General features: G+C 35.2%; 1 protein-coding gene across 4 annotated transcripts in view; it reads left to right on the forward strand.

Annotated features, from left to right (window-relative positions):
- The window catches only part of VTI1A (vesicle transport through interaction with t-SNAREs 1A), a 273,119-nt gene that overhangs the window by 50,899 nt on the left and 211,175 nt on the right, over window positions 1–11,045 (forward strand). For 2 of the 4 annotated variants that reach the window (XM_064663314.1, XM_064663312.1), the window contains exons 4-5: window positions 1,415–1,492; window positions 7,828–7,848. In XM_064663314.1, coding sequence (XP_064519384.1) covers window positions 1,415–1,492; window positions 7,828–7,848 — 99 coding nt within the window. The remainder of the gene's footprint in view (window positions 1–1,414; window positions 1,493–7,827; window positions 7,849–11,045) is intronic. The other 2 variants (XM_064663315.1, XM_064663313.1) reach the window with 1 other exon arrangement.

The following is an 11,045-nucleotide window of genomic DNA, read 5'->3' on the forward strand; positions in this document are numbered from 1 at the left end:
TCTAGATCTGAACACTGGCAACTGAGTCACAAATGGGTAAGCTTTGTAACGATGATATTGGTTATAAAGGATGAAATACACAGGATTAAGAGCTAAAATATTTTGCTGTGAGGTGACCAATACAAGGCTTACTCCACTGCTAGACCACATAACAGGTGACCCACTTCTAAACTTCTCTGTCACAAAGGTAATGAATTTCCCTATGCTCACTATAATTTCTAGTGAGTTGTTTCCTGTCCCTTAGTCTCAGAGAAGTCTTTTGGCATGATGGTCCAGTTAGGGAAGATTTGAGGAGGGTTTTGTTTTTTCTGAGTTCCCACTGGTAGTCACTACCGTGGCAGGGTGTGAGGGAAGCTCCCATCGGTAAAGAAAGGCCCTGCAGCTTAGTTCTTGCTACTCTTGGGTTTTTTCCTCTGATGAAGTATAAAAATGATCATAGCCACTCTCAAAAAAGAAAAAAAAATAGAAAATATGATAAAAACTCTGTCTCTCTTTTAATGGTAAATATTAACCGACTAAGGACCTGTTATTTGGCTAACAGAGAAATTGAAAGCTGGGCTGATGTTCTCATTATGGACTTCTCTGTTGTTCCATTGAATGCTGTGCTACCCTGGTAATCTTCAGACATTTGCTTTCCATTGCTTGGCACTTGTTCTAGTTTAGAATCCACATGATGGTCAGTTCATGAGCAAATCTGATGCTCATAAGCTGTGAATAACAACTGTAAGGATGCCATGAATGACTGTCCCAGTTTTGTGGTGTTTCCTTGAACTGCTGTAAACCAGTGTTTCCTTGTCCTGTTGTTTTCTCTCCTTTCTTTTGCCCTTTAATTTCTTGCCCTTTCCCAGTAGGCCTTCATAGCCTTAGCAGCATAGAGAACACTTGTTAATTTTTTACATCTTTAAATGCAATCAGGTATGTCAAATATGTGTTGTTCGGGTTTGATTTATATTAGTCATATGGGAAAAACTCAGTCTTCCTTTCCTGTTTGGTGCCATCACTGCAGTGTTATGTTGAGTTCTGTGTCCAGCTAGCAAGTGTTCTTCAAAAAAATATGTTTGGTTCCTGCCCTGGCTTTTCTTGATTGCTTCTGATATTATTGTATATTACCTCTCTGGTTACTCCATTAACATAACTGGGATCACACGTTACTTATCCTGAGCTTTACTGAAGCTGCTTTCATCGCTGCAATGTTGAGGGTGTGACTGTCTTAGGAATACTAAAGTTTTGCCATGCAGATTTGTCAAAATACAGCAGTTGAAGAACTTTGTAATAACTTTTACTTGCAGATTTTTATTTTTTTTTATATCAAATAGGTATCCATTAGGGGGCTCTCGAGGTTTAAGATGATCAGCCTTGATACCAATGGCTTCGGAGCTTTACTTCCTAACCCTTTTTTCTTTTTGTTTTACAGAAAAGGTCACGAATCGCCTACAGTGATGAGGTGCGGAATGAGCTCCTAGGGGATGACGGGAATTCCTCAGAGAACCAGGTAGGATGCTAATCAAGAAGCCCTAGTGGGTGGCTGGAGGGTGAACGAGGTCACTGGCACACTGGGCTTCTCAAGCTGCTCCTTAACAGCATTAGCAACAACTCATGTGGAAGTGATACTATTTAATGCAAAGCTGGGGTCTTAATCAACTTCAAAATGTTTCTTGGAGATCTTACATTTAACCCTTTAACTTGTGATCACTGTCTGCTATCTTAAAAAAAATCTTTTCTTCTCTTTTCTTTATTATTTGGTACTTAAGAAATAACTTGAAACACGCTGTTTGCCGACAAAGCCAAGGTCTTCACCTCAAACACATGTAAAAGGAATAAAAAAAGTACATAATGCAGCTTTGATAATAATGCAGTATAATTAAATCAACACTGGCAGGCAAAACAAATGAAAGTGCGCTCACAGAATTAGGCAGTACCCCACTCAGTTTCCTTGTGTGATTCCTTCCCTAAACAGATTTTCTCTTCTTGTACCAAAAACACAAGTTGTACTAATAAGAGCATGCTTTCATAATGCATGTTGTACCAGGATGCAGAATGCTATCCATCTCTTTTAATGAATGAAAGCTTGATAATCCTGAGGCTTTCTTAAAATCTTGTAACCAAATTGTTATTCTGGATACTACAGTGAGGATCCTGCTAAACTACCCAAAATTACAAAGGCAGTGTTTTATTCAGGAGACTTTGACCTACCTGTTAATATTCGTTCTGGGGCTGAAACTTGTTTGGCACTTTGAAAGCAGAATATTTCTTTTCTTTTTGAAAATTATGTCATCAAAGTGGTACCTTTTGAATTAGAATTTAGCTGAAAGTTTTCTTAAATGTCAGATTGCCTCTTCTGACGATATAGAATCCAAATTATTTTATAGTGAAAGTGAAAATTTTTTAAATGCTTACTCAAGAAATGTGATAGTTAATAAGGAAATGGATCACAACAATGTTCTGAAATTTTCTGTATCTTCTATACCTGCAGTATAAGCTCAGCTCCACTAAGAACGGAAAAAAAAAAGACTTGGAGACTTACCCGGTAAAATGACTTTCAAAACACAGACCTTGTTACCCTTATCTTATGCAGTATTTTAAATATGCTCTATAAGTTTTAAGCTCTTTAATAGACTTTAATTCATACATTAATGAAAGCATACACAGGATACAATTTATCTGAAGACACAAGACTAGAGTAGAGCAGCTCTGATATCTATGTGAAAAGTTAAATTTAAAAGATATTAATCTTCATATTTATATATTATAGCAAGGGGAGATTCCAAAATTTGAGTAAAATAAAGAGGGGGTTTTATCCCAATAATGAATTTATGGAAAAGGTGATTTTAGGAAAAAGTGTTTCATAGTCTGCATGTCATGATTTTAAACACAGTCCTGTGAAAGTGTTAAGATGCTCATTTTATTTCTCTTAAGGTGCTGCTATTTTTACATTTCAAGAAAAAATTGTGTGAATTCAGACATAAAAGGGCAATTGTGATAAGAAACTTTACTTAGAATATCTTATGGGTAGGGATGAGATAAAATATTTTGTTTTCACTTTTTAGGGAATGTTTAATTAACTGGTTCATGTGTGCACTTTTTGTGAGGTATGATCTTTTTTCCAAACGTGATGGGAGAGACATGGTCTCATCTCAAGGAACTAAACGCTACTTTCAACCATTTGTCAATATGAGGATTTTTTCTTCCAAATGAAGAAATGGAAGAAAATTTTGGCTGCGTAAGGAGTTTTGTATAGTCTTTTAGGTAATCAAAATCATATTCCATAACCCAACTTGAAGCTATTACCCCTGTACCTTTGAAAGTTCTGAATTCCTTTCTTAAAAAATATTAAGAAATAGCACCGTAAGGGAGTCACCTAATTTCTTTTAAATATGTGAATGCCATTATTTTTAAAAATACATTATTTATTGTGGTTTTTCAATAATAAATCTCACATTTTCTTTTTCTTATTAAATATCCTTATTTATGTCTGTACTTCTGTGCATGTAGTTATGAGTGCAAGCAGTTAGTGCAAAAACTTCAGCTGGTATTGAGCTTATTAAAATGTACAGCCATCAAAATCATATGTAAGGTTTGGGTACTTACCATATACCAAACATGATATATTGTCGTATTTAACTCGGTAACCCCAGGTCTAATACACTTTCATTCCTATACATTATTATATTGATAGAAAACTTGGACTAGGTGATAAAAAGATGCTCAGGTATAACTTACAGCCTAGTAAAATATTTGAAAATGTTTCAAATGCTTGCTTTCAGTTTCTCTGGTGGAAATAAATATAGGTACGTGGACTGACCCTGACCCTGATGCTGTAGGATTTTTACTTCTCAGTCAGTTTGGATTAGGTTAAATTAGTTTAACCGAAAAATGATGGGTTTGTTTTCCCCAGTTCAGTCACCAAACTGTGAAAGCGGAGAGGAAGGATTCCTCTTCTGACAGGAGGTATTGAAAAAAGTTGCCAGTTCAGAATTGCTCCTGTACTAATCCACAAATATTGGTAAAATCTGGCAGTAGAAATGCTGGATATCTGGGCAGCCTAGGGTGTTATCCAGAGGCAAATAAGAAATACAAGTAGCACATTTTGGGTATGGTCTTTGTCATTGTGATAACACTTGCATAATGTTTTTGGTGGAGAGAGAAAACAAAAGGAGCTTATTGTATACTGGCTAGTATGACCATATTAAATATCGAGAAATAAATAAGGCACTATTGGGGAAATAAACAATATGGATATTTTCATTCTTCAACTTCTTTTTTTATTTGAGTTTCAAAGGTACAATTACAGTGAACTACAGCCAAGTTACAAGCTGTAATAGGTAGGGTGATAGGTATGAGTTTCCAGTTGTTCTCCCAAGAAGAAAGATTGAAGCACAAAGAACAGATTGAAGAATTAGCAAATGATGATTTGTCTTTTGTCTTCTTGGTTTTCCAAAATGTCTCCCATAAGTAGCAGCCATTATATCTGGATGATAGATTAGAATACAATTGCCATATAATGTGTATACTAAGACTTAACTAATTTTACCAGATAAAGCATATAGAAATTTCCTGTAAGAAGTTGTAAGAATTATACAGTTTTGCTATTGAAAGTTTCTTTTGAAATAAATGTATCTTTGTTTAATTAGATAGGTGGTGATGTAGTGCTCTTAATGCACTTAGAGTTTAGTAAAGTCATTGCTTAGCATAAATTAATTTCTTCTTAATTTGAACCATATGAATGTAGTCAAATGAGGCACTTAGAGGTTGAGAATCAAGAGACATCCCCTCTTGCATAAAAAAAACCCACTTCACTCACCCAGTCTCAAATACTGTGTGCATTGGGTTGTTATTTATTTTCCAGGAGTGGTCTCAAACAGGTTTTGTTGCTTTCAAGTCTTGTTTGTCATCCTGGCCACCAACATTAAGCAAATCCCTTGAAAGTTTTTAATTTAAATCCCTTGAGTTTTTCATTGCAATGATACACTACTTAAAGTTGTGGCTTCACTTTAATAATAAGAGAACTGTTTTATGTAGCAATTCGTATGGTTTTGAGAAAGGATATGTTGGGTTAAATCAGAAATCGTTCTTGACCAAAATAATGTCAGGTACAGTATTACCAACTTCCTTGAGATGCAAGTGTTCCTTTCTCTTTTGCAACTATGTTCATTAGTAAGTTAAAATAAATCCTCATTAGGTTAAATTGTGTGTCTGTATATACATACATTTTATAAGTGATTTCTGGTGAACAAATGTTTTGTGGCTACTTAATTTCTGACTACAAAGTTGTGATAATATTAGATTTGGACTTGCTGTGCATAAAGTGTGTCAAACTTCAGCTACAGACCAGGGGGTGAAGTTGGTCAATTTAATTCGCCAAGATCTAAAGAAGGTCGGTATCATTTTATATAGCCCTGGCAGAGCAGATCATTACCAGACACAAATCTGTTCGTTACATGCCGAGGGTTTATAGCAAAATAAATAGACTGTCATCATAAGTTCAGAAAATTGTGTGTTCGACCCACGATAATGTGTAAAGGGCGTTTAATAGAGTTCAGCATTTATTCGTTATCTATATGCGGACAGAGACGGCGGTAGCGTTATCAGCTTTTTAAAAAAAATTCGGTAGTTTTCTGTGTCACGTGACGTGCCTCACAGACACACACGCGCACACACACACACACACACATCCCATCTCGCTCCCTTGCTCTCTGTGGCGCAGTTTTGATTTTAGTCACAGCAGAAGGCTTAGCCACAAGAGATTCCACTGGTTCAAACCAGCGTAAACCAGATTTTTTTTTTTTTTTTTTTTAGCCTACAAAGGAACAGATTACCTCTTGTATCGAATTCTGTATTGCAAAAAATTAAATAAATAAATCTTTGTTTCAAAAATATGCTGATTATCATAACCTAAAATGGTGGCTGCACACGGCTTAACGCTGTTTATAGTTCAGCAGTGAGCATAATAAAAATAATGTTTCAAAATAGAAACGTAAAGGTAACACATTTTCATCAAGAGCATTGTTAAATGGGGGAAAAATATATCTTTTGTTAATTTGAATGAATATCTTTCAGCCAATGTTAAAAAAAACCCCAAACCCTCTCCCATTACTTAGCTTAGCTGCAAATCCCATGCAGAGCTTAAATTCAGCCATGCAGCACAAACAAGATAGAACATTTTTGTTTGGGACCTATTGAAAAAACAAATGTGCAGCATTTTAAAACTCTCATTGATTATAGCAGGGTGGCATGCCCAAACGGGCTCTATTGCGGGAGAGTCGTTTTAAACTTTGGCCCTTTAAGTATCATAGTCAACTGAAGAATGGTGGCCTCAGAAAGAAAAGATAGCTATGTGATCAACTCCCAGATCGTCTCTTTCTAAACAGCCTTAATGTTTGCCTTTTTGGGGAAAAAAGGGGGGGGAAGAGCTGGAGAAAGAGACCAATTTATGATAGGCCAGGCACTTGAATTTAAGCATGGGTTTGGCAGACAATGCAGTTTTCTTTATACCAAATTCTAGCAAAGTTCCTTTAAGCTATGTGCAGAGGAGCTGGTTCACTTAGAGTCGATGTGGTGTAGTAGCCCTCCTAATTACATCTCGTTAGAGCCTCCTTGTCCGTTTTGTAACGTTCAGTTTTAGACGAGCCATATGAAACAGTAGAGAATAATGGAGGTTCTTTTGTTTCCTTCATGCTGGTGAGACTTAAGTAGTAGTAAACATTCTGAGCTTACACATGTTGAAAATTAGTGCTATGAAACTGTAGGTGAAATATCAGCATAAACTGAGGTAATTATGTAGCTGTTGTACTTTCGAATTCAACTGGAATCGGTGAGAGAACTGTAATTTTTTTATAAAGAACCACTCTTGTGTAGACATTTATTGTCAGTGATTATAGGTTTTGTTCCATTACAAATAATTTCTCTCTCTCTCTAAGGGGAGAGTATATTACAACATGGCTTGATAGTCAGGCTGGGGTTTTATTTAGTCTTATAGTAAACCTGCCAGAGCAGTATTATTAACGGTGTTAGATTGTGTTGATTTACAAGCATAAATTAATAAATATAAATGTATATACTATATAGGTATGCACACACACTCTATGTGTGTATATATACACACACTCTGTATAGTGGATTAAGAACCTGGAATGGGTCTTTTCTGAGGGAAATATGTTTCATGTTGTTCCCTATTCCTTTGTCTATTTTTAAATAAGCTGTTCAATAAATCATAATTCTGAGCCATTTAACTAAACTGCTGCTTTTTTTTTTTTTTTTTACATGGCAAAACCCCCTGTATGAAGTTCAATAATAAAATTAGGTAATATAGTTACAGTAAAACTTGGGTATATAGAAATTGAAATACTGGTTACATGCTATAAAGATGCAGTCATCTATTAATAAGTTAGATCTGCTAGTAAAATAAGAAATCAGTTGTCACAACTAAAATATACAGAAAACATTCTGCAAACTTGTATATACAAAACCACTTCAGCTGTACAATCTTGGAAGAGAGGAATAGTAAACTTGTTTTTTTCTTTATAATATAGACTTCTATGAAGTCATTCCCCTTTATTTCATGATGGTGTCTTAGATGTGGTTTAAAAGAGAATTTCACACTATTCTCTTTGTTTAATGTGACAGTGTGAGAAAGTGATCTTTATTCGTTCAAAAAACTCTGCATGTAGTCTATGTTTAGGTTCTTTTAATGTGTTTGTCTGTGATTTTTAAATGCTAAACATGTAAACAGATAAATTGTCAATGTTAATTCTGTATCCTGTCACACAACTGATCTTTCTTTCCTGCCATTTCTTTCCTTTTTATCTTTTTTGTGCGTTCATGTTGCAGTTGATAAAATTACGTGAAGAGGTGAGTACTTTCTTGCTTTTTGTTGTCTAGCTTTCCCTTTAAAGCTGAGTTTCTAAATCTGAAGTAGATCTTTTTGTTCATTGTTGCAGGGAAATCTACACAAAGCAAAAATATTGATTACATTGCTTTAAAATATTCACTGTTGTGCCTCTTTTTCCCTAATAATTGTATACTTACATAGGAATCTCTAGATCAAACCTTAGAAATTAACATTCTTTGATAGTGAAATTTTTTTAAAAGGCACTAGAAAAAGAAGGGGGAAAAACTCCTCTATTATTTGATCTCTCCTAGAATACCATGATCAAATCAGGTACAGTAATAATCATGTTTGCATCACAAAATCTTTGATAGGGAAAATACATTTATACACTGGTATTGAAAATGAAAGCATTGCTTTGGTATAAACCGTTGCTGAAACATTGTAAAAATTACATAGAATTTCACAGTGTTTTGAGTTTGGAGTGAGGTATTCAAAGAGCTTATGTATTATATTGGATATTTCACACCCATTGAAAATACAGTACAGGTAGGTAGACCTACACACACACATATCAATATTTATTATTTATTTGTGAGTGTTGTAGATCTGTAGGTGTAACACTAGAGATCAGTATTCCAGAGCACCTTTCTTCCAGTTATAAAATGGATCATAAATATTTAGAGAGAAGCCTGTTTTAATGGTCAGTTCCTCAAATGTTTCAGTTTATTTTCTGAAATTAATCTCTGCTGTTACTTACTGCTGTAGCAAAGCAGGTATTTGAACTGCTATTTTTTTATTATTTCCCCGTAGCCACTGAAAAGAAGGTCTGAGTAAAGTCAAGATTTCTTACAGGTCAGATTTCTGAAGGGTTTCATACAGAGAGTTTGGACCAGCGAAGTATTAGAATAAATATATTTAGAAGCATAAGTATTTTAACATCACGTATTTGTTTGGTATCTTCTTTGTGAAACCTGTGTGCCCAGTAATGTATCAGTAATGCATACTGAACTCTGCAGGAGAGGATTTGTAAGTTTTAGAAATGGTGATGACAAAGAATTGTAAAGTAACCAGATTAAGGACAATTACAGAGAATTCTTAAAAACAGATAGAAATTTGTGATATAAAGATTCTTTCACTAGTTCTCCAAATGCTTTATTTTTCCCACTTTTCATGGAGCTGATATTAATATGTAAAAGCTACTGAGTAAAACAGTTAACAAAAAAAAAATTAAACAAAATAAACATGTAGCTACATGAAAGCCTTCCCACCACTGCTGAGCTCCCCTCCCCAATAGTCCCAGTATTTAAACAGATGACAGTATTGTTGCAAGGCTTTGTATAGCCTGATTTCTGAGATTTTTCAGAAGAACAGGGTTCATTTTCTCATCCCTTGAACAACACTAGCACGTCTGCTCCCGTGCTTTTGCAAAGAATATAGTAGGATCATTTTTGCTTGCAAACATTGATTGTAGTTTTATAAACATAAAGATTCCTAATTTGTAAAATTACTCTGAAAATTTAATCTTATGTGAGGAACAAAGCTGCTACTTATGTGCTTTTCTTTTAGAAATAGCTGTGAAGGCTAGTAAGAAAATTCTGGATGTTATTGCAAAGGGCTGCAACTTGAGAGCTATTCTGAACTCAATCATACCTTTTGGATCTTATAAATCTTCATCAGCCACCTAAAAAAAATGATATTGCTTCTGGTAATTTATTTTTTTTTTCTTGCTAACCTTATAAGTTACTTTTTCCTCTCTCTGCATATAGTGAAAGCAGTAGCAAATAGAACTAAATAAAGGAATTTATTATTTTGCCTAGATCAAAATTGCACAGGTAGAGAAAAAGAAAATTAAAAACCAATTGTTGGCATTCTGTTCTCTGCACTTAAGTACCCACTATGTGTTGAATAGATTGTAATTGCAGTGGTGTTTTTATACCCAATGCAAAATGCACATTAAAGTTTAAATGAAGGCTAGTACAGTGACTCAGGCATAATTCTTAACTCGTCACATAGTGAAACATCAAGGCATCCCCAATTATAGTTCTCCTAAGGAGGTATGAAGTGATCTTAAAAGAAATTGTGGTTTGCCATACTGTTTGTTAATAAAACCTGGGCTTCCTCTCATTACAAGGCTCTATTCTAGCACACTTGCCGTACACAGGCTTCCGTGGAGGCTGTGTCGCTCTGTCTTTTGAGCTCCTGAGATCTCAGTTTGAATCCAGCCCACATGGAATGACTAAATCTCTAGTGATAGCATGCCACTTTGCAAAACTTACTTATGTAACTCCAGATAGAAGCTGTTTCTGAAGCTGCAAGACACACTGAATCACCTCGCTGCCCCCCTCACAGAGTGCAGGGGATACTGTGGGAGAAGGAGTTTAGGGAGGGGTGGGAAGCAGTTGAAAGCATCAGCTGCTGCTATAGGGCATTGATTTCATGTCCAAAGGACAGGGTGCCTCCAAATCCAAACAGTGTAAGTGACACCACCCTTTATAATAAAATTAAGTTTCATTATAGAATGCCTTGGGTGGAAAGGTTCTGAAATCAAGTAAGAAATGGCTCTGAGTTAATGTTAGCATTGAGTTCACAGGGCTTTAGTATTCTAATTGCTCACAGTACAACTGAACTGAACTGAGGGCTTGTAATTTATTTTACTTAAATGTGGCTTGTATGGTATATAAAAATACACAGTTAAATGCTAATTCTTTCTGTTCAGTAGCTCTTTCACCTTAAATTGTGAAATCTGATTATTTCTCCCTCTCTCCCTTAACATAGTAGGATAGTGTTTTCATTTCCAGTATAGCACTACAGCCCTATACATCTGTTCTATGATCAGTGTTCTACTCCTTGTGCTCACTCCCAGCCTTTGGTGTGTTTTTTGAAGTATCCCCTCTCTAACTTTTAGGATTCTTACCTCCTAAACTCCTTTTTATATACTCCTTTCCCCCTTTCTCTACTTTTCTTTCTTGAGAGACATCTGTGTAATGGTGTTAGGTTTCTGATGTTTTTTATGAAGTTTAAAATATTTAACACTAGTTGTTCTTTAATAGATTTGAAGGGGCAGTATTTGGAGAAAGGCACTACATTCTTTTTTTTTCTTCTAATGGGCAATGAAGAGGATCCAGCAGATGTTGTGAAAAGGTGCCTTTTTAAAAAAATTAAGCAAAATTAACACTAATTATCTAGATTGACCATGAGTACTAAGAACATGCACCAC

Source organism: Pseudopipra pipra, chromosome 8, assembly GCF_036250125.1.
Source record: "Pseudopipra pipra isolate bDixPip1 chromosome 8, bDixPip1.hap1, whole genome shotgun sequence".
In the NCBI taxonomy this organism is placed as follows: Eukaryota; Metazoa; Chordata; class Aves; order Passeriformes; family Pipridae; genus Pseudopipra; species Pseudopipra pipra.